General features: G+C 38.3%; 1 protein-coding gene across 1 annotated transcript in view; it reads left to right on the top strand.

Moving 5' to 3' along the window:
• The first annotated feature begins 327 nt into the window (after nt 1-327).
• Nucleotides 328-27,665, top strand: part of MRPS9 (mitochondrial ribosomal protein S9) — a 41,509-nt gene continuing 14,171 nt past the window's right edge. The window contains exons 1-5 of the mRNA XM_004277732.4: nt 328-494; nt 4,019-4,198; nt 11,660-11,722; nt 11,811-11,841; nt 21,800-21,879. Coding sequence (XP_004277780.1) covers nt 360-494; nt 4,019-4,198; nt 11,660-11,722; nt 11,811-11,841; nt 21,800-21,879 — 489 coding nt within the window. The 5' untranslated portion in view covers nt 328-359. The remainder of the gene's footprint in view (nt 495-4,018; nt 4,199-11,659; nt 11,723-11,810; nt 11,842-21,799; nt 21,880-27,665) is intronic.

Raw genomic sequence — 27,665 nt, 5'->3', positions numbered from 1 at the left:
AGCAGGGGAGCCGGCGCTAGGGCAGGCTGGACGTGGGGCGGAAGGGCTGGCGAGACAGCCACGTGGCAGTCGTTCCAAGGAGACTCGGGTAGCGACCGACTACAAGACGCGCAGAAGATGCGCGAGGCCAGGATGCAGACCCACTACCTTTCGCGCGGTCAACACCTGCCCCGGGCCGGGGTCGGACACGCCCCTCGGGCTCCCGCACCCAATCAGCGACGAGCCGCCTCTGGCCGCGGGACGCGCCCCCTGCTCCAGCGCCTCTTCCCGGCAGCCTCGAGAACCCGGAGCCCATCAGCGCCTGCGCAGTCCGCAAGCCCCGCCTTTTCGTCCTACTGCCGGCGCCTCCCGCAGCCAACATGGCGGCTCTACGTGTGACCTGCGGCGCAGCTGCTTCATACGGGCTCTTTCTTGGGGGTAGGGTTAGCTTTGCTCGGGGACAGGGCCTCTGGAAAGCCGCGGCTGCTAAACTGCAGAGAAGTCCCGGATGCCAGGTAAGGCCTGAGAGAGGTGGGAGTGCTGGTCCCTGGAGCACGCGGATGTGGAGCCGGCTCCGTCGCGGTCCTCTGGCGTCTCCACGCCCTCAGACGGGGCCCTGGGGTCTTAGGTGCTCAGCAGCGGTCTGAGGTAGAGAGAGGAGTGGGATTGCCGTCTGGTTCCCACCCTGGACGTTGTTGCTGGTTTTCTCAGGGTACAGTGAGGGGGAAGTTACCTGAGACGGAACTAGAGCGACTCCTGCCTTGACCCGCCGCCCGGGTGGGTGATGGGTCCCGCCCTGCCCACGAGCCCCGCGGTCCAGAGGGCGGAGGTGGATGAGAACTGGACCCCTGCAGGGACCCGAAGACTGAATGCAGAAAGTCGCACAGTGGAGAGGAGAGAGAGTGACAGTTTTAAAGTGTCTTGCATCTGTGCAGTTTTGGTTTTCTTAATTTTCACGGTACTTTGTCTCTGATAGATGGAGATCACAACTTCTAAATTAAATTTAATCCTGAGGGCAGTGGGAAGCCAGGATTCTAGCTTCACAGCTGATTGGATGATGATGCGATTTACTGACATGGGATCTGAGTAGGAGGAACGAGATTTGAGAGGGAAGGAAACGAGCTTAGTTTTGGATATAATTGTGTTTATTAAATAGTTATATTTGGGATGTCCCAGTGTAGATTTCCAGTAAACCCACAGAAAAACAAGTTAAAGAAGAAAGCTGATTTACACGTCCTCTGTTACCTTGTAGATAGTAATTGAGGTCTTGGAAATGAATTAGATCATCTCGGGGAGGTTGTAGTGAATGAGGAATAAGCAGAGGGATCGGACCCTGAAGGACAAACAGCAGAGGAAGAAGAGCCACCCAAGAGATTGAGAATGACCTGCCAAAGAAGTAGGGGAAAACCCAGGCAGTGTGGAGGCATAGAAAACAGGAGAGTGTTCCAAGGAGGGAGAGTGCCTGACAGTACCAGACACTGTAAAGAAGTCAAGTACTGTGATCAAAAACTGTTGGAAAAAGAGTGCCACCTTTTTAAAAAATCTTCTTTCTTTTATGTTTTAACTCAGATCAACTGATCCATCCATTTATCCATCAAACATTTGTTTTTATTATTTTTTAGCTGGAAAATAGGTTGGAAGTTTTTATCTTTCTCATGCATCTCTTTTGAGTGTATCCTTTCTGTAGACGCATAATTTCCTATAAAAGGGACTGGAGCATACAGAATGTTCTTATTGTTGACAAAAGTGGGGGAGGTGACAGAGAGTTGTTAACTTCTGCTCCATGCCTGGAACTCCCAAACCTTTGAACGTATGTATCCTTGTGTGTCTTTCTCGATGTTCTTCTAATCATAGACATGCATTCATATGCGTGCTTTCAAAAGACGGATCCTGTTCTACTTCTTGCTTCTAACTTACACGTATAGCAGAAATCTGCATAATATTCTGTGGTATGAATGTATCAAAGTTAATTTAACAGTTGATGGGCATTTGCTTTGTTTCCTTTTTCTTCCCACTAATAAAGTGTTCAGTAAGCATCCTGGTGTAATTCTTACTACATCAAATATCTCGTATCTGATGCTTTTATTTCTGTAGGAGAGAGTCCCAGTTGTGAGGTGATTGCTGCAAATGTCAGTAGACATTTAATAGATGTTTCCACATAGTTCTCCAGAAAGGCTGTAGCAATTCACAGTCCATCGTTGACGTAAAAGCATGCCCTTCTTTCCACGTGCATTAGGTAGTATTATTTTTTCAGTAAGGTGGGTGAAAAATGATTTTCCTGTGTTACTTTAACTTCACCTCCCTGACCACTCCTGAAATAAATAAAGCTTTTCTTTTTTCCCACCCCTATGACAGGTGTTTACTGAGCAGTTCACTTGAGCCAGGCACTGCGAAGTAAACAAATCATTGAAGTCAAACAATCCCTAGATGGTGTCCACCCTTAGCACTCTCAAGGGATGGTCCTGAGATGCTGAATCCCCAAATTCCTGAATACCTCCACAGCACATGTGTTAGCACATGCAGTACAGCTTAGATACAACTGAAGGACCTAACTGACCCCATCAGACCCTTAATGGTTCCTTCTATATGGCTAAAGACATTTATAAAGCTTTTTTCCTGGCCCAGAGCTTATCTGTCTTAAATATTAGCATTTCTTCACTTCCGTCTCCAATATTAATCATTATATTTCTTTTAGGGGCCATGTTTCAGAAAACAACAAAGTTTTTAATCACTTTATGAGTTGCTGAAACACTACACCTGTTTTTTGTTTAGTTTGGGTCATAACCGATTAGTTATGAAATCTCATAAGAGGTTAAAGAAGGGAGTGGAGAGAATAGAATAATTATAATAATCAGAGTCCATCTTATACAGGGTATTTTTGCCTTTTGTTTATGTATATATATGTGTGTGTGTGTGTCTGTCCTAGGGGGTGATATAAGCAGTAGCTATTACTGTGGGTCACAGTCAAAAATGTTTGACACTGATGCAAAAGGAAAAAGAAACAAGTTCTGTTAAGCTGTGGCTCCTGGCTACTCAGTTGGGAAGCTCTCCAGGTTTTCTCCTGCATACCAGAATTGTGGCATACACGTTGCATGTTAATGGCTCAGTACAAGTGCAGATATCTGAGTGTCCCAAATTTGGGGTGGAGGAGGGAATATTACTTGGGAATGGCCAGATTTTTCTGGTTTTAAACCCGTGAATATCAAGGATCTACACACAGTGTACTGTGAGATTTACAAAGGTAAATACAGAAAAGCACAGAGTGCAGTGCCTAATACAAATGAGTTGTGATGGGTAGAGTGGTGGGCAGCTTCTCAGAGGAGGTGTTGGGAGAGTCAGTTAGGAGTTATGTGAGAAAAGAGAGGTATCTGTTCTAGGAACATGTAATAGGTCCACAAGGGACAGAGATGTACAGAGTCAGTGGATTCTGGCAACAACAAATAATTGGTTATAGCAATTATAATTGGTATAATAATTGGTGAGAGAGCGGTGGGACAGGATTAGAAAGTGTATGGCTATGTGAAGATACTTGAATTTTTTTTTTTTAAACTATCACAAATGAAAGTAGTTTTGGCTTTATTATAAGCAGTTTGACAGTCATGGTGTGATACAAAGGTTACCCATGAATTCTTTTTTTTTTAATTCTTTTTAAGGGAGTGGCGTTTTACTCTTCATTCGTTGTGTGTCAAATATCACAGCAGCCGACATTGACCAGTCGGTATCAAATGTGGATGTTTGTAGCAGACACGGAGGTAGCATATCACTCACAGTTATTTTTTTTATTATTATTTGTAATGTGTTGAAATGCTAGTAGTTTCAACTTTGTAAGCAGAAGCTTTTAAAAGCAAGCTTTCTAGCAGGGACTTTCTAGCAGGGAACAGTTGTCTTAACAAGCCTTTACCTTGTCTCCAGACTCCTGCCAGTTGAGTACCATAATAAAAAGAGAGTTATTTGAATGTCTTGTTTTATTTAGAGACAGTGGCCTGTAAGATCATTGTTTAATTTAAAATCTTTTCTTTCCATTTGTATTTTCTCCTAGATATTAAGGTTAAGACACACCACAGTTGTAACAACAAGGAAAAATGTTGCAGTCTTAAGACGTGAAACTTACACAGTGGATTTTATTAAAAAGCAGATTGAAGAATTCAACATAGGAAAGAGACACTTAGCCAACATGATGGGAGAAGATCCAGAAACTTTTACCCAAGAGGATATTGATGTAAGTACAGTTACTCTGTTGGAAAAGTAATTGTTGTAGAGTTTTAAATACCGAAAGCTGTCAGACTGTCAGAATAAGGAAAAATGCCACTCTACTATTTTGCAAGTTGGAACTGTGGTTTCAGAGAGTTGCTACTCTGTATTCGAAGCATTATAAAGTATAGTGAGGTTTAGATTTTAACCAGAAATGGATACTTTTCCTTGATTCCAGGTCCGTGTATTCCGTGTATAAACAATGAATGTTTATACACGACTTAGAAACATTTATCCTGTTATGTAGTCTTAAACTCAGCTTTCTTACAAAATGATAAAACAAATGGTAAGTTTATAGGAAAAATCCCGTAAGTAAACCCAAGCCCAGAGTTTTTATCAACCTAACTATATATTTGAATTTTCAAAGTGAGGGCATGTTCTGAGTGATTGGAGAGTAGGGCTAAAATTCTGTTCCTGTTCCACCTAGTGCTAGTACTCTTACTTTGTTCTTCTTTTTCAAGGTCGTTTTGTCCGTTCTCTGCCCTTTGAATTTCCATCTGAATTTTAGAATGAGCTAATCAGTTTCTTCAGCGAGCCGGCTAGGATTTTGATAGGGATTATGTTGAATCTCTAGATAAATTTTGGGAGTATTGCCATCTTAAATCTTCTGATCTGTGATCATGGGATGTCTTTGTTTATTTAGATCTTCTTTAATTTCTTATTGTGATGTTTTCCAGTTTTCAGAGTTTGTTTGGCATTTCTTTTAAGTTTATTTCTGAGCATTAATTGCTTTTTGAAGTTATTCTATTGTAAATAGAATTGGTTTGTAGTTTTTTGGTGGATTTCTTAGGATTTTCTACATATAAAATGTTGCCACTGACAAATAGAAATAGTTTTAGTTCTTTCTTTCCAATCTGAATGCCTTTTATTTCTTTTTCTTGCCTAATTGCCCTGGCTAGGACCTCCAGCAAAGCTGAATAGAAATAGTGAGTGGACATTCTCACCTTGTTCCTGATCTTAGGGAAGAGCCTTCGTCTTTCACCATCGGGAATGATGTTAGCTATGGGTTTTTATAGATGCTTTTTATCAGGTACTGGAGATTCCTTTCCATACCTAGTTTGCTGAGCATTATTATCATAAAGGGGTTTTGGATATTGTCAACTTTTTTTTTTTTTTTTTTGCTTTTACTGAGATGATATCTTTTATTGGTGTGGTATATCACATTACTTGATTTTTTTTTTTCGTTTTCTTTATCTACTTTATCTTTTTTTCTTTATTAATTTACTAAATTAAAATAGGGATGACGATCTCCATGTTGTTCTTAGGACTAAGGAGACAAATACAAACCCCAAAAAAGTTTATGACATAACAAATCACAAAGTCAATCATAAAGGACAAACTTGTTTTACCTGTAATTTGTTCTGGGAATCATGGAAGCAAATGAAGATTTTTTTTTTTTTTTTTTTAACATTATTCAATGAAACATTACTTCTTAACAGCCAACCTTTTTTTTTTTTTTTTTTTTTTTTTTTGGTACGCGGGCCTCTCACTGTTGTGGCCTCTCCCGTTGCGGAGCACAGGCTCCGGACGTGCAGGCTCAGCGGCCATGGCTCATGGGTCTAGCCGCTCCGCGGCATGTGGGATCTTCCCGGACCAGGGCACGAACCCGTGTCCCCTGCATCGGCAGGCGGACTCCCAGCCACTGCGCCACCAGGGAAGCCCCAGCCAACCCTTTTAAACAAAGTGTTAGATGTCAGTTAAGACTCACAAGAATCAGAGATTTTAACTATATTTTAAAGGATATGGGTTATTTATTTATTATTTTTTGCATCAATTGACTTAGATGTTAAACCAACCTTGTGTTCCTGGAATAAATCCCACTTTGTCAGGGTGGGTCATCTTTTTTATGTGTTTCTGGAATTGGTTTGCTAGTGTTTTGCTGAGGATTTTTGCATCTAATTAATACTTATCTGTATTTTTCTGTTCTTGTAATGTCTGTGATTTTGATATCAGGGTAATACTGGTCTCACAGAATGAGTTGGGAAATTCTCTTTTATTTTTGGAATTGTTCGTGAAGAATTGGTATTAATTCTTCTTTAAATGTTTGGTTGAATTCATCAGTGCAGGCCTCTGGGCCTGGGATTTGTGTGTGTATTTCTGTTTTTGATTTTTGATAATTACTGTCTGCTTTTAAAAATGGTCCTCCCCTCTCTCCTTGTGGTCTGTGTGTCCCTGAGTAACTGTTCTCAGGAAGAGGATCCCACTACCTAACTGACTTGACCACTAAGGCATTTTGGAGCATCTCTTCACTACCTTTTTAGGTGTACATGGAATATATTTAGCTCAGTGAGAGAAACAGAATCATTCAGCAGTTTTGTAAATCTATCTGAAGGGATGAGCATTTTCACAACATAAGTATTACGTATGAATTATGTTGTTTAGAGTGGTGTGAGTTCATTGTTTGGCTGTTTAATCAGAATGCTAGTTTGAGATGTTAAATCCTCATGAAAATAGTTTTAATTTTTACAGAGTAGACATGACCTATAATTTAATTCAATTACCAAGTTAAAAGTCTAGGCTTGCTGTATAATTTTCACGTAGGTAAATTAAGTGCCATTGTATTCAGATTAAACCATTCGTTATTATATGAATTTTAGAAACTGGTTTTTCCTTGCTACTAACCAATTGCTAAAATAATGATTGCTGCAATCATCTGTGAAATGCATTTAGGCAAAAATATGGAAGATCTAAAACAGTTTTTTTCATATATTAAAATACTTAAAAATTTTTTTCTTTAAGGGGTTTAAAACAGACAGACATTGGTGTCTTCATCTAAAGGATCCTTTTTGTATTATTTAGAGAAATCTAAAAGATTCTGTCATTCAGTCAGGTAAAAACAATATTTTTAGTTCTGCTTCTTAAAATATTGAGTTGTTTCCAGAGAAGGTGTGTTTAACATCACACAGTAAATGTGAGGGGTGGCAGCTTTTCTTTAAAACTCTGTGTGTGTGTGTGTGTGTGTGTAGTGAAAGTAAGTTGATGTTATTTTGTGTCATTGTGCTAATAGAACATAATAAAAATCTTCCTTAGATTTAGACAATAAAATAATGAAATCATGAATTGTTATGAAAAAAGTCCAATCACTTCTTTAAAATATGTAAAATGTTTTAAAATGAAGCTGGATTTCTTGTGAGGAATATAGATGCAGAACATGTAGAACTTTGTGGTTAAATTAACATTCTTTTAAAAGATAAATTTGTTGTAGTTGAAGTGACGTTGTAGAAAGATGCAGAACCTGGCATTAGGAGAGTCCTCGCAGCATCACTAACTCACATTGTAATGTCTGACAGGTCACAGCACGGTCACTAGGTTTCCTCATCTCTAAAATAATGATACCTGCTCGCCTACCTCAGAATATAACTAAGGAGCGTGAGATTAATGCGTTATGTTATTGTTCTTATGGCAGATTTTATTGTAATAAATAAAATCTACCATGACTTGAATCAGTCACTAGTTTTCTGATTGCCTTGGTCATACAAGTCTTCCATGAGACAGAATGTTGGGGAGGAGAATCTGCAGTCCTCTTGGGAACATTGATTTATCAGGAGCCACTTCAGCCAGAGTTTGTATTGTACTGTAGGGTGGTGTGTGGTCTCACCTCGCTCGTGTCTGAAAGCCCTGTGGAAGTGTGATCCCTTTTCCTTGACGTGGGCCACTTGGTTCTGCTGTGCTCGACTTTCCTACAAATGATTGATGTGCTTCACTCAGTCTCACGTTTTATGTCAATTACCTCTTCTGGCATTTTATTAAATTAAGAGGACCTTCTTTGACATCTGAGTAGATGTAAAAGCAAAAGAGGACGATGACAGCCACTGTTTCCAAAGCACTGAAAATATATGGGAATTTATCATTTTATAGTTCCTGTTTTCATTTATTTATTTGAAACTATTATTTTTGTAACAGGTTTGGCTGTGTATATAACCTGAAAGAGAGACAGTATAGCTAAGTCCTATTTACATTTCCATACTGACAGAATGCTTGGTTATTTCTAAAGACAAAAATAAATAATTTGATATCCAAAATCAGGAAAATATATTAAGCTTCCAGATAATCTTCAGAAGAACATTATGGTTGCTATTACGTATTTAGATATCGTTAATGCTTTTTATAATATGTTGACTTTTACTATATAAATTAAAACTAGGTATTGTAATTTGTCTCTTAATAATATGATCAGGAAATTAGATAGTCTACAAAAGGGAATTTCCTAGATGAGAGAAACTTATTTTTAATTGTTATTTGAAAAGAAAAATACCACCACTTACTGAAAACCTCGTATGTATGTGCAAGATGCTGTCTGGGAGCCTGATACACATTCGCACATTTAATCTTCATAAAAACCTACAGAGTAGGTATTTATTGTTGAGGAAGTCAAAGCTGTACACGGCGTTTCTGTATCCAAAGTCTGTTTTTTCCACACTTTCAAAGATTAAATTTTTTGGTAGCACTTTCTAAAATAAATTGCAGTCTCCCCAGCCTTACTTAGTAGAATATAGAGAGTATAATTTAACCTCAGGATGTTCCTGTTGAGAGTGGTTGTTAAACTGCGGAGCCCCGTAGTGTGTGTTTGTCGCTGTACTGAGTGGCCTGGCTCTGCCCTGTCTCCTTTCCTATCAAGGTGTCTGTCTTTGCCTCTTGCCGCTCCCTTTGCCTGCTGGCCTTCTGGCATAGCTAAGGTTGTTAGGCGTGTGGATTAAAACTAGGAGCCACTGGACTCAGCATGAGGAAATCATGAGTTTATAGTAGCTACTTCAGCTCTTCATAGGCCTTTTTCATTGATTTCTAGGTTTACAACTTTATTCCAGAAGGTTGAGCTTGAATAGAAATATGGCCTCTGGCCTCACTGAGTGAAGCGTATACAACTTATGTGTGAAAATTACACCTGGGTAATCTTTTATGCTAGTGCACCCTTAATTTAATAAGCCTTTAAACAAGAGTACTGTTGTGGATTAGTGAAAGAAAAAGAAATATGACAGGTAAACTTTACGGATAAAAATAATTCTGCTGGGCTTCCCTGGTGGCGCAGTGGTTGAGAGTCTGCCTGCCGATGCAGGGGACGCGGGTTCGTGCCCCGATCCGGGAAGATCCCGCATGCCGCGAAGCGGCTGGGCCCGTGAGCCATGGCCGCTGAGCCTGCGCGTCCGGAGCCTGTGCTCCACAATGGGAGAGGCCACAGCAGTGAGAAGCCCGCGTACCGCAAAAAAAAAAAATAAATAATTCTGCTTGTCACTGCGGATATTTAAAGGTACATTATTTAGAAGGTTTTTTTATTAAAGCTACAGCATTGTGTATCTGCTAGAAATTTTGTTTTGCAAAATGTTTAATGCTCATTGATGGCATTAAATTTATATGAAAAAATATCCTTTTTAGTTGGTGAAATAGCAAATTAACTAAAAAGAAATTAGGTATAGATTTTCTCCATTTCAAAATAGTTTAATTTTTGCCTAATTTCTTAAGTTACATTGAAAAGAAAGGAACCGCCTGCTGCTCTTTCTCTGAATCACTGGTGCTGCTGGTAACCCCCAGAAAATCTGATAGGAGGACAAACAGGTCCCTCTGACAAGCAGTGTAGTGCATGTGTGTTTGGTGTCTTGCTGAAAGTACTCAGATGCATGCTAAATATTTTGAAAATAGATTTTAATGCCGTGTTTCTCAACTCCTGTGCCATAAATCTTTCCCAGGTGATTTCCAGATGTTGATCAGTGTGTGAAAAGGACTCTTGTCTGAGACAGTGTATGTTACTCCATGGAGGACTCTGTCCCATGAACATTGAGCTGAACGGAGTTTGTAATTCAGTGTAAAGCAGTTATAGTTTGGTCAAAAGAAGAGTCTGTGTGTATGCGAACTGTAAGAAATAGCCCCATAGTGTGTAACAGAGGTGGGCAGAAATGTTTTCCTCAAATCTTGACCGAAGGCTCAAGACTGGCCAGTGGTCAGGGCCTTGGAATTCCATAGGCGTTGTCACACACCGCTGTGCTGGAGTAGACGATCTGTGTAGTGTTGCTCACCCTTTTCATCCTCTCACGTGTACCATCAAAATTCTTTTTCTCAGAATCATGCTGTAAACACAGAAAGGTTGAGGACCACTGATATTTGCATTTTCCTTTTTGAATTAAGCTTATAAATTTTAAGTTGGAGACATTTCGGTTATATTAAATATTATGGATACAGAATTGCACTTGCATTTACTAATGTCTTTATTTGGGAATTAAAAGTTAAGTTCTACATTACTCTAGAATTTCAGGAAAAAAGCCAGCAAATTGATATATAATACTGCTGAAGTCTACCAATTACTTTTTTTTTTTTTTTTTTTTGCGGTACGCGGGCCTCTCACCGTTGTGGCCTGTCCTGTTGCAGAGCACAGGCTCCGGACGTGCAGGCTCAGTGGCCATGGCTCACGGGCCCAGCCGCTCTGCGGCATGTGGGATCCTCCCGGACCAGGGCACGAACCCGCGTCCACTGCATCAGCAGGCGGACTCTCAACCACTGCGCCACCAGGGAAGCCCTACCAATCACTTTTTAATTGGTATTATAGACCTCCTTCCGAAACCTGAATGTTTTGTTCTCCAGAGTGTGAATATGCTGTGTGAAGTTTCTCTAGTTGATTTGCTGTGCCCATTCCATTTGATGTATCATTTTTCACAATATTTCATAATTTGTGCTCACTTCTAATGAACAGAGTCGTTAGGACAGGCATGTCTAAGTACAACTGACAGCTAACATTAGGTGCCAGATGCAGTTTATAAAGCTGTGTAGAACTGTAGAGAACAGTTTAAATAAATTAGCACCTGTACATTAGTCTCACTTGCTGGTAATTTATAAGCGAATCAGTAGAGATGACATTTAGGTAAGTCATTGATCAAGTTAACAGCTGCAGACCCACTGCCCAGCTGGGATACCTAATTAATAGAGATTGCATTCCTGACCCAGTGCTTCCTTCTCCTGGATTGAGTTTGCAATCCTTTTATACTTTGACATAAGCCTAAGAATATAGTTAAATACTTTGCCTTCATTTTAGGGAACACTTGAATTACCAGTATTCTGGTGAAAATCCAAAGATGTAAACAACATGTTTACAAATGAGAATTACTTTATTCGGTGACTTACTTGGATTAATTTTTTTCTTTAGTTTACATTCTTTTTTTTTAATCAGTACTTTTTTTGTTTTGGATTCAGGTAAGCCATGCCATAGTCTAATAAATTTCTGTCTGGGAGCAGACAGATCTAGTGTAACAGTTACAAATTTTTTTCTTTTGGGGAATGTATATGTGGTAATTTTATTATCCCATTTAGAAGATTACAAGGTGAGATAATGTATGTGAAACTCTTGGTTCGATATCTGGCACATGGTAAGCACTCAGTTACTATTAGTCATAACGTGAACTTGTTTTTATAACAATTGTTAATTAACCTTTGTGTGTATTTTCAGAGAGCGATTGCTTACCTTTTTCCCAGTGGTTTGTTTGAGAAGCGAGCCCGGCCAGTAATGAAGGTAGTTATCTTCATTAATATTTTCACAAATTTCACTTAGGTTTATATCTTACAGCAATTACCTAATGCATTTTTAATTTATTTTACAGCATCCTGAAGAGATTTTTCCTAAACAAAGAGGTAAGTTAGTTCAAGAATAAAACAGATAGTTCTTTCTTTCCTACAGTGCTGTGTTATATATCAGCAGCCACTCAGGTGTTATGGAGATGCCCTCCTATGTCTTGGTAGTCGTGAGATAAGTCAGCAGTACTTTATAACTAATAATGAATGGAGTTTACAAACTGTTTCTTTTTAATTAAATAATATTAAAATTAGATCAGGTTAGAGTTTATGCCTATACTAATGTCAGTTTATTTGCATTCTAATATGCCTTTTTGAAGAAGAGCTGGGTACCGATCTGCTGGAGACCAATTCAACTTTTTTTAATATGAAAATTTAAAAATTTTCTTCAATTTGTAAGCATATTTTCACTGAATATAGATTCCCTCCCCTCTTTTTTGACTTTTATTACTTTATTGATGTGATTCTGTTGTCTCTTGCCTTGCATTGTTCCTGATGAGCAGTTAGCCAACATTCTTAGCTGGCCCCCTGTTTTCTCTGGTTTCTTTTAAGATTTTTCTCTTTACCTTTTAAATGTGTAAACTAAAATCTTGAAAACGTAGGACAAGCTTTAAGGTCACCAGAAAATAACATATTTACTATTTTCTAATTTACATTAGAAGCTTCTTGGATAAGTTTGGGGGGAGGCATTGTCAGTTACTTTAAAAAGTATTAAAGCCAGAAATCATTTCTTTAAAACACTCAAATATAAATTTATATTCATCAGTCTTTTGCTATAGCCCTAGAGGGTTTTTCTTTGAGGATGTATCTGTTCCTCCTCATTTCTTTTGCGTGCCTCTGCCCTTGAGATACATCATCAGAGGTTTTTAGTTTTGATTTCCTTACAGTGGAGTGAAGAACTTAAACTTCCTAAGGAATCTGAGTGCAGAATATTTTTATATTTCTACCAATTTTCCCCTGACTACACAGAAGTTGAACAGACTTTTTTTTTTTAGTAACTTGCCTTTGAATCTTTCTAAAGCATTCAACTTCGTTTTGATAGAAGCATCAACTGTCTTTTCTGTTTCCACCCATGTTTCATCTGTTATGGAATACTTGATTCATGTAATTACAGAAATAAGTACAATTCTAATAAACAGGTTTTGGGAATAAACACAGTTGACTCTTAGTAGGTGTGTAACTCAACAGCGAAAATGTGTGGATACATTGGAGGGTCACTTGCTGGCCACAGATGCTCAGTTTACAGGCAGCATTAGGGTGTTGCAGAGCTGATAAATAGAGATTGGTGAGAGAGCAGATATTTTTATTAAAAATGTATTTGTTTTGCATTGATGTTTTTGCTGAGTCACCTTTGTTGAAAGCTAGGCGTTCTGTCATTTTTCTCTACTTCTCTTTACATGATAATTTTTATTTTGAATCTTGTTATAAGTATTTTGAATCTTTTAATAAATATTCTGTCTTTTGTATTTTCTGAATTCTTAGATGTGGTTGATAATAAACTATGACATCAATTCAATTAATAGCTTCTGGGAAGATAATAGATGAAGGCTATATTAAAAGTACACATCAAATTTAAAGATGCAGTTCAGTTTTCTAGAAATAAAACTATGCACAAGGCACAGTAACTTACACTTAGTGACTTTTCTGTAAATGTTTGTAATGATAGTGATTTTTTTCCCCTTTTTTTAGTGGGAAAAAAAAATTACTTTTTTTCCCCCCATTTTTCAACCTCTCAGTCTCCTCACTTATGTCTCTTCCTCTCTTTGTTCTGTATATCTCTGCTAGTTGCATCTGTTCTTGTATATCTGCCCCTCTGAGACTGATTCTTTCTTTCAGATCATACCAGCTTCTGAATATTAGAAAGTTGTTACTACTATCAGCTGGAATGTAAAAACTGAAATGTCCGTGTGTCCCTGCAAAATGCCTGTGTGTTATTTTGGAAATATGTCAGTGTTGATAGGATTTTCTTACAATTCAGTGAAGTATATTTAACTCTGTTTAAACAGTATGCCTTTAGAATCAGCAGAGTACTTTTTGCCATCTACCTACCAATTTTGCTGTACTTTGTAAATAGGACAAATTGATTTTTTATGTTAAAAAAATCAGTGAACTTTAGATTTGAATAGATTATGGCACTTGTAATGTGCTGCCACTTCCCATATTAAAAGATGGAAGCTTCCAGATTGAGTTAACATAAAAAAGCTGCTCTACTTTTTAAAGTAAGTGATAAAAATATTGGGAAAAACAAAGATATGTACCCGGTTGATGACAGAAGCAAGGAGTAGCACCTAATGCCAGACAGAATGGAATTCAGGGAGGTTCGGGAATGGTTCAGTGAGACAAGAATGTTAATCTATATCGATAAAACCTAATATCCATTAAGTGGATTTGACGACCATGAACCTTTTTGCACCAAGCATTTAGTGTTGAAATGTTTAAAGCAAAAGCTGTTAACTAAGGCTGTAAAGAATTTGAATAACACAGCATGATTTTATAGTTACAGATACAAGTACAAAGAATACATTTTCTATGCGGATGCCAATGGAATATTAATAGAATATGATGTAATAGGTTGTAGAGAAAACCTAACAAATTATAGAAATTTTGTAGATTAGATATTCTGAATTAAAATTGTAGAACCATAAAACTTTTGGGTTAAAGAGAAATCAAAATTGAGATTTTAGACTATTTAGAAGTATATGACAGTTCATATTAAGCCCTATGGGATATGGACAGTGTTTTATGCAGAGGCAAACATATATTTATTAGTTATTAAGAAAGACTAGAAATAAATGAACTGTTCAGTATTCAGTTCAAGAAGGCAGAAAAGGGCTTCCCTGGTGGCGCAGTGGTTGAGAGTCCGCCTGCCGATGCAGGGGATGTGGGTTCGTGCCCCGGTCCGGGAAGATCCCACATGCCGCAGAGCGGCTGGGCCCGTGAGCCATGGCCGCTGAGCCTGCGCGTCTGGAGCCTGTGCTCCGCAACGGGAGAGGCCACAACAGTGAGAGGCCTGCGTACCGCAAAAAAAAAAAAAAAAAAAAAAAAGGCAGAAAAAGAATGAAATGGCTGAATGAAGTAAAGATTTTTAAAAGAAGGGGTAGGACAATAAAACCAACTAACTCTTTGAAAAAGCCAGTGGAATTGATCAAATTCTAGCAAGTCTGGTTAATGGAAAAAGAGAGAAAACATAAGAGGACAACGTTAATAATTTTACATAATAATATTCAGAGGATATTTAAAAGTGTACGATTGTTATGGGTAACTTGATTCTTATTAATCTGAAAAATATCCTAAATAATATAGTAACTAGTATTTATTAAAACTTAGAGCAGGCCAGGCACAGTTCTCAGTGCTTTGCATGCATTAACTCATAATCTTCCCAGCAGTTTTCATAAGTCTATAATATTGTTTTCCCCATTTTTCAGATGTGTTGGGTAAACTTGCCCAGGGCACATAGCTGGGAAGTGGCCGAGGCAGAGGACGTAGGTGGGCCCAGGCAGTTGTGGATCCAGAGTGTAGCTCAAACCCCACTCACACAGTTTAAAGAAAAACAGCATTCCCAAAATTGTCTTAATTAGGAAATGCTAGTTAGACTAAAAGCTGGAGAAGTCAAAGGTAATCAAAGACCTAACCAAAGAGGCACACAGCCCAGAAAGTTTTGTCGGTGAGGTCTGTCATACCTTGAAAAAGTTTCTAACTTTTATATTATGTGAACTGCTGCAGAGCAGAAAAAGGATAACATAAACTTCTAAGCTCACCTTAAAGAAACCTACACTGTATTCTTACTAAATTAAATGATAGCAAACCAAATACAGCATTATAGAGAATAGGATCTCTCCCCGCCACACCCCAGGAATACAAGGGTGGTTTAACATTAGGAATTTATTTATGTAGTCCTCTGTGTTAACTGAGTCAGGGAAAAAATATTTCTGAAGATGAATAAAAAGTTATTTAACAAAATTCAGCATTTATTTTTTGGTTAAAAACTCTTAAACTAGAAAGAAAGAAATTTTCTTAGTTTGAGAAAGACTATCATGAGAAACAGAAACACATCAGATTAAAAAACATATCATTGGATTCCTTTACATTAAGTTCAGGAAGAAGACAAGTATGCCTACACTTGCCTCTGGTACTCATTTTTATTTTGAAAGTCTTAACCAGTATGATTAAAAAAGGCAAGAAATTAGGAATAAATCACTTAATATGCACAGGTGTTATGAGTGCCCACTTAGAAAATACAAAACTAAAAACTATATAAGCATTACAGTAGAATATCATTATTTGGATATCTGAATACAGGAAACATTCAAACTGAATTGTTCTGAAATTTGTTAAAATGATACTCTTTTATAAAAACATGCCAGAGTATAGGTGAAGCTGAAATGCTAGTCATGGAGAGATCCTGTGAGCCTCCTGCCAGCTGATGACAGCATGGTGGCCAAATCCACACAGAGAAATCAGTGTGGCATGGAGTGTACTGATGACCTCAGTAACGTGATGGTCTCCTCGGTTACAAACAAATTGTGATCTTTCTCTGCCTTTATGTATTTTGGTGGACAAGAACTATTTTAAAAACATTGAATTTCAACTATACAAATATATACCTACATACACGCATACATACTTGTGGTTTTATAACATTTTCTTCTGTGCACTTCTTGCTTGTCTTTGTTTTAGTTTTAAGTCTACAATTAGCTTATTAAATGCTGTCCATAACTCCTTCTACTAAGGTCTCCCTGGTCATCTCTTGGTTGAATGGAGTTCATTTTCTAGTAGATTCTTCAAAAAGGGCTCATAGATACAAATTCCCTGAGTTCTTATGTTTTTAAAATTCTTTTTTATAGCCTTGATACTTGAAGGACAGCTTGGCTAGAAGGGGAAAATCTTTGGTTCATACTTTCTTTTCTTGAGTTTCTTGAAAATGCTGCTCCATCGTGGCCTTGCCTTGTCTGTAGTTTTTGAGAAGTTTCGTGCTAGTCTGGTTATCTTTCCCCCTGGTGATCCTGAGGATTCTTAATCTAAACCTATCTAGTAGCTTTATGAAAATATGGCATCAAGTTGATTGTTGAGGGTTAGATTACAGTGGTGACAGTGAGCTCTTTAAATAGGTAGGTCCAAGTCTTTACATCCAGAAATAGTTTTTTTTAAGTTATGAATATTAGTTCTGTTCCACTGTTTGTTTTTGTTCCTTGGGACTCCAATTATGTAAATGTTATTCCTTCCTTGGTTGTCTTCCAAGTCAGTCACCATCTCTCTGACTCTTAACTTCTTTATGTCATTTTCATTTTTTTGGTTGTTTCCCTACTTTATTTATTTATTTATTTTTTTCCTACTTTATTTTTAAATGTCCTTTATTATGTTTTTAGGCTGTTCTTTTTTTGGTTACTTATAAGTTAGTCTACATTTCTGATTCTTCCAACTTTTTCTGTTTCTCCCCTGAATTTAATCAAGTTGTTTCATTTCTTTGAGCTTTTGTCCATTTGTTCTCAGTTTTGAACTTTTGATTCAGAGTGTTCTCCAAAAACTCCAAATGGTTGTTTGAGGATATTTAATTCAGTTTGGAGTGTTGTATTTCAGTTTCCTTCTGTTCTGCCATTGGTTTTGGTGAGGATGAATTTTCATCAGCGGTACATTTGGATTATTCTCATTTTCTGTTTTAAATTTGTGGCAACCTTAAAGAAAAATTGGTGGAAACATGCTTCTGCATTTCTGTGGACAGAAATCTCCTATTTCTTAATCCACTTAATGGAATATTAAAAAATAGATTGTATCCAGAAGATGACAGAGTTGGGTCACGACTTAAAAGTACTTTATGATTTTGGAATTAAGAGATTGAAACTCTAGAATGGAATCAGATAAAGTGGCCAGTTGAAAGATAATCATACAACTATCAATATTTTTAAGTAACAAATATTATGCCCTTAAGTCACAAACAAAGAGGACAAAGATCAATAAATTTTCTATTTCAAAATGTGAAACTTCTCCCTGAAGAAAAAAGATACAGTAAATTTAAAAAACAAGCAACAGACTGGAGAAAATTTGAAACACAATAGAGGTCTAATGTCTGGAATAAATTATTGTTAAAATTAACAAGGAAAACAGCCTCATAGAAAAATGGGCAAAAGGGAAAGAAGGTAATTCATAAATGAAGAAAATAAAAGTAGCCAGTAAACATTGGAAAATATCAGATCAGAAATAATGTCTGTCAATTAAGGATAAGAGATCATAATCACTCATCAGACTGGAAATTGTGAATAGCCTGTGTCAGCAAAAAATTAGAAACAATTTAAACGTTCATCAGTAGTGTAGCTAGATGAACTGTTGGAGAATCATACTATGGAATAGCATGATACTTACACAAGAAGTAGACAATGTGAATAGGCCTGTACCTATTAAAGAAACTGAATCAGTAATTAATAACCTAGAAGGCTTGGGTTTCACCATAGCTTTTTAGGTAAAACACCAAAGTCATGATCCATGAAAGAAAGAGTTGATAAGCTGGATTTCATTAAAATTAAAATTTTCTGCTCTGTGAAAGAGGTGGTCAAGAAAATGAAAAGACAAGCCACAGGATGGTAGAAAAATACTTGGAAAAGACATATCTGATAAAGGACTGTTATCCAAAATACACAAAGAACTCTTAGAAGTCAACAATAAGAAAACAAGCACCCGATTTAAAAATGAGCCAAAGACTTTAACAGACACATCACCAGAGAACATACGCAGATGAAAAATAAGCCTTTGAAAAGATGCTCCATGGAAATAGAAATTAAAGCAACAATGAGATACCACTACACACCCATTAGAATGGCCAGAATCCAGAACCCTGGCAACAGCTAGTGCCGGTGGGTGTGGAGCAGCAGGAGCCCCTGTTCCTTACCGATAGGGGCTCGGGGGGTGGCACCGCCGCTCTGGGGCTGGCTGGCTGGTTTCTTACAAAACGAAACCTACTCTTTCCGTATGATCCCGCAGTTTGGTATTTGCTTCTTGGCATTTACCCAGGTAAGTTGAAAACTTACGTCCACGCAGAAACCTGCACGCAGTTGTTTATAGCAGCTTTATTCAGAATTGCCAAAAGGAAAGTAACCAAGGTGTCCTTCAGTTGGTGAATGGATAATTAAGCTGTGGTCCATCCGGATAATGGAGTATTGTTGAGCACTAAAAAGAAGGGTGCTGTCACACCCTGAAAAGGCACGGAGGAAACTTAAATGCATATTACTAAGTGAAGGAAGCCAACCTGAAAAGGCTACACACTGCATGATCCCAATTCTGTGACATTCTGGAAAAGGCAGAACTATGGAACTGGTGAAAAGGTCAGTGGTTGCCAGGGGTCGTGGGGGAGGGAGGAAGGAATAGGCAGAGCTCAGGCTTTTTAGAGCAGTGGATAAATGTTACTATACATCTCTGCAAACACATACAGTGCCCACAGGAGTGAGCCCTAATGTAAACTATGGACTTTGGGTGATTATGATGTGTCAGTGTAGGTTCGTCTGGTGGGGATGTTGATAATGGGGGTGGTAGAGGTATGCGGGAAATCTCTGCACCTTCCTCTCAATTTTGCTGTGAACCTAAAACTGCTCTAAAAATAAAGTATTTTTTTTAAAAAGTGTATTGTGTAATTAAAGTTGATTTTACAGAAAACAGATAACTGAGGGGACAGTATCAAGAGCAACAGAAACTAAAATGCAAATGAAGCTCCAAAAGTATGTAAGGGATTTATATAGAAATTGTAAAACTTAAAAGATCATAAGTGTTAATCTGAATAGCTGGAAAAAAGATTTCACTTTCATGTAAGGAAAGATAATATTGCAGAGTTGCTACTTTAAAAATTATTAATAAATGTAATATAATTTCAAAGTCCTGATAGGACTTTTGGAAAAAACTTTAAAAAGTTTATTTTGAAAGAGTAAATGTACAAGAAGCAGCGAGAAATTTTTAAAAGAAATAAGAGTAATGAAAGAAGTTACCCTACCAAGTATCAAAATGCAGCAAAAAACTGATTTTAATTAAATGGTGGTAATGGTGCAAACAGACAGACCAGTGGACCAGATTATTCACAATCAGCATATGTTTGTTTTTGCCATATTTTGCGAATTCTAAGACACAGTTTTTCAGATTTTAACACCTTTACCAAACAGGATTCATTTTACAATTGATGTAAACTATATTGCATACCATTTGCTTTTTTTCTTTCTTTCTTTGTATAAGATACGTGATGGAGTATCTTAAAATCCGTGACATCTTAGATTGAATGAAATTATATATATACACACATATACACAGACACACACACACATGTAAATGCATATTATAAAATCATGTACACACATATTCACACACATGGAATGAGACCCAACTCCAAAATCCCTCCAAGCTTTTCAGTAGAGTCTTATCTGCAACCATGATATTTGTCTTTCTTGATCACTCTCTGACTACTTTCACAATATACTGAAAATTGCATAGCAGAGTTATAAATACTGGAAAATATACAAGATTTCATGAAGTCTTTGAAAGTGGTGTTGGGAGAACCATTTAATTCATCAGTAAGCCATTGGCGAATAAGAATGTGTTTTTATTTTTCAAGCCAAGCACTGTATCTAGACATTTTTCACTATTTGTTATGAAATTCGGTCTTCATTTTAAATGTATGCACTTAAAGTGTTCTGTGTGTAATCCAGTTACCCCAGAAGAGGAGGATACCCTACATATTGTACAGGTAATGTTTTAAAAGAAAAAAGGGTATTATTCAAAAAACTGTAATGGAGTAATGACTCTCTTTGTTGGACAGAATAATGCGTGTTTGGATTTCTGCCTCACAGACATTAACTTCAGATTGATTAAATTTCTGATCATGAAAACATACAAAAATTCCAGAAGCAAATATGGGAAAATAGTTTTTAGAAAGCCCAAAGTCTTAAAGCAGGTTTTCTCAATGGGGGTGATATTGCCCCCAAGGGGGTGTAAATTGGTTCACAGGAGGTGAAAAAATCTTAGCTATTACAATGTTTGTGGCCCTCCAGAGGGCCACAGTATATACATCAGTGGATATGCAGTGTATCTGCGGTATTAAGATTTCATGGGGAGGCAGGCAATTAGGGAGAAAAGTGTCTGAAGAGGTGCCTTAGTAGGAATGATAATGAAAAAACAGTTGAGAAGCACTGCCATAGAGGAAAAGTGGCAGAGTCTACTGTACACATACACTTTAAACGTCTTTGAGTATGAAAGACACCACAAACAAAATTTAAAGGCAAGTGACAGACTGGGAGAAAAGAGTTTACAACTCATGTAATAGAGGAGTGTAGCCTTCGTGTTTGGAGTTCTCACACATTGTTGACAGAGAAACAGCTCAGTACAGATACAGGAAGAGGACGTGGAGTTGGTGTTTGCTTTATTTACTGCAGCAGCTCCGTTTCCCAGTTAGTTGGGTGGTTATTAGATGTGAACGACCATCTGTTTTTCAAAAGGAATTACACAAAGCATCTTTGTGGGGCCCCTTCTGTTTTAAACGTTTCAAACTCGGAGGTGTCTCACCACAGAGTTGAAACATAACTGGGCACGGAAAAATCCATTTTGTTTTTTTCTTTCTTATAGTATTCCTGTCTCTAATTTCCTAACTATATTACATAATTGACTTTATCAGTTTTGCTTTTTAAGAATATGGGAGTGCGTTGTATTTACAGCCAAACATAAATTTTTTTGTTCTAGCAAGATGACTTCGGTATTTTGTGTGTTTATTTAAAACATTACAGAAATTCTCATGGTGAAATATTTAGGAATGTTTTATCAAATATAAACGTTGCTTTGTATTAATGGGTATGAAATATTAAATATCCTAAATATTTACATGCTAAACCTGCCAAACTAAATTCTAAATATAAATGCTATTTTGTTATTTTAAAAGTTAATCAGAATTAAAAATGTGTCTTATTGCAGAATTATGAATTGCAATTAAATACAAGCTATTTGATCTCTGTATATTTTTATTTTTGTTTATTTGTTTTCATTTGGTTTTTATTAGCAATCCAGTGGGGAGAAGATGGCCGCCCATTTCATTTTCTCTTTTATACTGGCAAACAGTCATATTATTCATTAATGCATGTAAGTATATTACATTTATGGTAAATAATATGAACTGTAAGCTAAGTAACTAATGATAGCAGAGATTTCCCTCAGCTTCAGAATTTACCTAGTGTGTTTCATAATGGACAAAAAATAAGACTTCCAGAGACAAGACAGTATGTTGAAAGGCTTTATATTTTATTAATTCATTTTTGCTAAAGGTAAGCATTAGAGAATTTATGTCAGAATGGTTTGTCCTTAAAATGCTTTTACTTCCAAACTGAGGTCATATTGGGAGATAGATGCTCAGCTCAGTATCAATGCGTGGGTGTGCGTCAAGGCGGGACCTGAATCAGGAAAGGGGCTGTCAGGGCGATGGGGTGCTCACCTTGGGGGAGAGGCAAGTCCTTCTCTCTACCCTTTAGTTATTCCTATACGATTTTTGCTTTTCATAGGTCAGTGTAGTGTATGAGTCTAGAATTTGGGCTCAAAAGGCCTAGGAAGTGATTTTATTACTTGTTGCCTTCCAGCTGCGTTCGCGTGTACTGGGAACAGGTTTTATTTTCTTTCAGAGCTGTAAGTTGGTTGATGGTGCGCGCGCACTGGGGAGTTCCCTACAGTTACCATGACAAGAGGCTGGATGCTGATGCCCAGTTTTAAACAGCACAACCCACTTTGTTTTTAGAACACGGTGTCGTTTTATTTTATTCATATATGAGTTCTACAAGTTACAGACATTGTCCCTGGGCCTTCCCGTCCCCAGTCAGCTCTCGGGTGGCTTGGCTCGCGTGCACACGTGTACTCTGTCGAGCTGGCTGGTGTGTATTTGTGCTCCGCAAACCCAAAGGACAAAATCCCCACTTGTCAGGTACATTTATTTCTTGGGGAAAAAAAGAAAACCTTCTTTTCACTTTTTGTTGACCTTGGGCAAATGAGCTTCTTGCCCTGGCAGAAATGAAATGAATGATGGATGCGGAGAGTGTCTTTGCTGAGTAATGGAGCTGGGCTTCTGCTCTCCGCCCAGGCTCTGCGTACAGCCCGAGGCTGCCCAGGGACCCCTGCTGCTCATTTAAATAGGTATGTCAAATCTGCCTCACGACGCCGCTGGTTTGATCTGTGGTAATATTTGTGAAGGTTCCATATGGACTCGAGCCCCCTGCAGTGCTGAGAAATAATGTACAACGCTTCATGGTGCAGACGCAAATTTCCCCTGAAAAGGGATGCAGCGCTGCGTTTTAGCTGTCGGAGGGGATGATGGAGCTGGCACGCTAGGCCTGTCAACTTGTTACACGGATGGGTTGCACGCAGCGAAGCTGTGGAAAATCTGTGCCTTTTAACTTTTCTACTTAATCACGGTTGTAGCATTGCCTTTAGACTGTATGCTACATTAATTCTCTTCCTGCCTTCTGCCTTTCATCCCGAGTTTCACGGAAAAAAGTAAAGCATGCGGGTCTTGTAGAGGAGCCTTACCAAACAGCTGTCATCTGACAAGCCATTTGCATTTGTTTTGGCTGAAACTGAGCAACCCAAGGGCAAGATATTTTGTTGCATTCCATCATAACGAAGAAATTACACATTGTATAAGAGGCCTAACTTTATTTATGAGTTTTAAAAGGGATTGCTCAAGAAATTGGTCAGTTTCTCAGTGGATAAAATACTACCCCACTCTCGACTAGAATGTCAAATTACATCCAGTTTATAAAGTCTTCCTTTTGCGTCATATAGTTGCTTTGCATATAGGAGAGTTCTTTGGGCTTCTGTGTGTTAGTTAAATTCAGTAATTTAGGTCTGTCCATTTGTTGCGTAGTTTGACCCCCAAACACTGTGGGTTTGGTATTTGTTTTATTGTTCATCAGAACAGTTTATACATGTAAATTACAGATATTTTGGTTTAACTTGAGCGTGTTAATTCAGGTAATTAATAAACCCTTGTATTTTCAAAAATGTATCGTACGGAACTTTAAAGTAATTACATGTATGGAAAAAGGATAAATGTTTTCCTAAATATATACCAATCACTTGAGCCTCACGTACGGCAGATGTTATTACTCACAGCTGTGGTCATTGCCTGGCTGATGCAGGTCAGCGTCATGCTAGGTGCTGTTTGTTACTCTGAAATAGTATGTGACTAATATTCACTGTTCAGCTCACAAGAGTGGTTTCGTAGTGAATCAGGGATCGCACATAAAATAAGACGGTAAAACCTGAAACTGCTGCACATGTTGGCTCCCTCCTTTGTTCTGCCCTCTCGGTGCGCGGAGGGGTCCGTTCCATTCTGTGGGAGGGTGATCCCCCCCGCCGCCATCCCACCGTAGCAAGGGAGCCAGCCCCGCAAAGACTGTGGCAGGTGGGCGGGAAGTGAATCATTATTGCTACCGTTTCATTTTGTTGATGCAGTTTCTTCCCATGTGACAGGGTGAAAGACACTAAGGCAAACTCTGTTTTCCATGTCCTGGACCGGCTGTGATTGTGTGAGCTGTGGCCGTCACGGCCATGTGTCTCGTCAGAAAAGCACAGCTCTAAGCATGTTTGCAGTTCTGCCCGGAGGTCTTTGTGATGTCCCTTAACCTTTTTTATCTTCGGTAATAACATCAAAGCTGCTTTTAGTATTTGGTCACTGCTTGCATGTTAAAGTTGTATATTACATTAGAGCAGCGAATAAAAGATGGGCCTGATGCAGCTTCCAGTTAAGGGTAATGTGTAATGCTTAAGTGAACACTGTTTCCAGTTAACCTGTAGTTAGTCCATGCAGTTGTTTTTGTGGAGAAGTAGGAGGATTTTGAGGGAAGAGGCGGATGAGAAGAAAGAAGCGGCTCATTGTTCCCGCCCAGAAGTGAAGCTGTTGGGAAAGCACAAGGTGAAGGGAAACTTGCCGATCCACGGGGGCTGGGGCCACAGACTTTGTGAGTGTGTTACCTTCTAAGGGCTCGTCATCAGGTTGGCTGGAATTCCCACCTTCCTGTGGCCACAACCATACACCTGTCTTCAGGTTCCTGGGAAGGTCCATAAAAACCATTTATTTTACAAAATAGCGAATAGGGTGTACATACGTAATGAATGAAGTATGAAACAGTACTAATAAGTAAATTCTTAAACAGTGAGAGGTAGTTTAAGAAGAAATAAGGACTGTACGGAGTTTCTTAAAGGATCGTTGAGGACTGAGGGGGCTCCAGGCTGAATGGCCCTGTTCATCCATCTTTTTTACCCCAAATGGATGACTTTCCATCTCCTTAATGGCCACATAGCCAGTGGAACCTGTGTACTTCTCAGACGTGAGTTAGAGTTTCAGCGTAGCGTTTTGGGAGCAGAAAGAAGAAAGAGAGAGTAAAAGGAGTTTCCAGAAACAACTGAACCGAAATGTAAAGGAGAGGGAAGACTTTTTAGAGGATGTGTGCGTCTGAAGTGGAGCAGGTGCTGCACCAGAGAATAGCTGAGCAGCGTGTCCGGGGGTGGGGGAGGAAGCCTGCCTGCGCAGCTAAGGATAGGGCGATGGCTGTGCCCTTGGGTCCCAGCTGCCCTAGGCACCCCTGCCCGCCACAGCTGGAGCTGCCCAGTCGACCGGGCGGGGCGGGCAGGCAAAGGGGCTGCATTCATGAACGGGGCGGTCACAACCTGGGCAGTTGTGCAGGTCCTTTAATCCTAAGACAAATGTTAATTCCCGTTCACTCCTATCAACACCTAGGTTTCTGAATATCTTGAAACTCACTAAAAGTGAGTTGAAAATTATTTTAAACTCATTGTGGGAGGTGATTATTTGACTCTGAAGTGGGAATCCTTTTGTAAAATATGATTCATTAAGACAGGGCATGGCTGTAATATAGCCTTTCCCAAAGTGCTTTCTGAGGAACCCTGGTTATAAAAGCGTCAAGAAAGGGTCTCTGAAATTAAGCTCGTTTGGGAATGCTGCATACTGTATACAGCACTAGGAAACTAATAAGGAGACACTTAGCGTGATAAAAACTCCCTGACGCCCTTCAGTAGAGAAACACTGCTGCTCAAATATGTTGGATCACGGAACTGTTTCTACCCAAAACATCTTTTAACATCCCGTGAAACCAGAGCTTGGGAAAAGCTGTATAAAACATTGGAAACACTGTGAGTTGTCAGAAACATCAAGCATCTATTGACATTTTACGTCAGCTCACCTACCCCAACGTTTAAGATAAGGTTCTGCATGTCTAAAAACTATACTGGGAATTTAGCATCTTATAGAAACCTCATGTATATTTTAGGACTAGTTTTACAGTAAACATTGGAGTATTTTCAGAGTGTTTCTATAAATTGAAGGAATTATATGGCCTTGGATGAAAGTTTTACCCTAAAAAGTATAAAATTAAGGAATAAGTAGATCATTATGCACTTAAACTACTCTGCTGAATTGGGGGAGAAAGTTTAAAATATTAAAAAGTACGAAGTAATTCTAATCCTAATAATGTGTGTATAAACAGGATTCATTTGCCTGGCTTATTTAGAAATTCTCCAATTTATTTTAAGCGACTTAAACCTTCTGTGTTCACACGGTAGCCCAGGGAGGGGTCTGAGGCCTCAGTATATGGAGGTTCCAGAGTCAACAAGCAGAAGTTCCGGAGGCTCAGTATCACGGTTCTGTGCATCCTCCTTGCCACCGGGGGGTGAATATTGAAAACTTGAAGCAGTGCCCTTGAAAAATGGAATTAAAGTAGTGACCCTTCTCACAGTGAGGTACCAAATAACTACTTTATGACTGTGTAAAGTGCTTCTTTCTAGAAAGCTACAGCCCAGTGCTGACATGTTGTCTGTGTGCTGTTTTAAGTTCTTTCTTGACAGCAGGAGTTAATTCAGTAACTAATTCAGCAACAAACTGCTGTTCTAGAAGTATCTTTAATATACATTTTCTCATATTGATATATGAATAATTACCATTGTGTATCTTGTATGTTCCAGGTGTAACAATTGGGAAAATTAATTTTTAAAAACTGATTCAACTTATTGCCTCTGTTGACTTTAATCAGATTACTTCTTTTATAATGGTAAAATTGTTTTTATAATATATGGTAGAGCTTTCAGTAGTAAAAATATATGGTATCCGAGTCACAAGCACTTCTATGTAATTACTCCCAGGTGCGTACTTTCCCAGAGTACTTGTCTAACATGACCTATATGTGAGATTATTTCCTTTTTTTATGCCGGGTAGCATTACACGAAGTATACGCTGTATAGCATAATGTATTTACAAAGTGATAGCTAGGATCTACCGTAGAGGTATGTCACTTGGAGCTTCAGATAAATTGCATGATAAAAGCCATGATAAATGAATTATATGCATATTTACTCCAGTTGGTTTTGTATATGCCAGTAGCCAAAAAATTGAGAAGATTGTTATTTAGGAAATTTATTTTCTGTGATTTTTTTTTTCCAACAAACACATATTTTAAGTCGCTTACTTTTCTGTATTGAACTAGTATCTAAGATGATAATTACTGTTAGTTATTACATATTTTGTATATCAAAATACAGTTGACTTTTTCTATACCACCCTCCTAAGAAATGTTGTTTGTTTACCCTTCCTAAAATTGGAATTTCAACATGGTTAATACAACCAAAACAGAATTTGGTAGACTAAAGATGACATTGCTCATGCTCTTGGAAGAATTTAGTTGAAGCATTTCTTTTCTGTACCCTGAGCACCTGGTATTTCCAAATTAGGCACCTTCTAAATTCGATTCATACATTATGGAAATCTGATGACATGAGGGGTAGATAGACTTGCTTTGATTTTATGAAATATTAATCATAGCTGTGATGAATGATTCAGCATTTCACATCTGGGTTATTCCTGTCATATT

Source organism: Orcinus orca, chromosome 13 (genome assembly GCF_937001465.1).
Source record: "Orcinus orca chromosome 13, mOrcOrc1.1, whole genome shotgun sequence".
In the NCBI taxonomy this organism is placed as follows: domain Eukaryota; kingdom Metazoa; phylum Chordata; class Mammalia; order Artiodactyla; family Delphinidae; genus Orcinus; species Orcinus orca.
The sequence above is the reverse complement of the archived record's forward strand: the minus strand, read 5'-3'. Positions and strand labels throughout refer to the sequence as shown.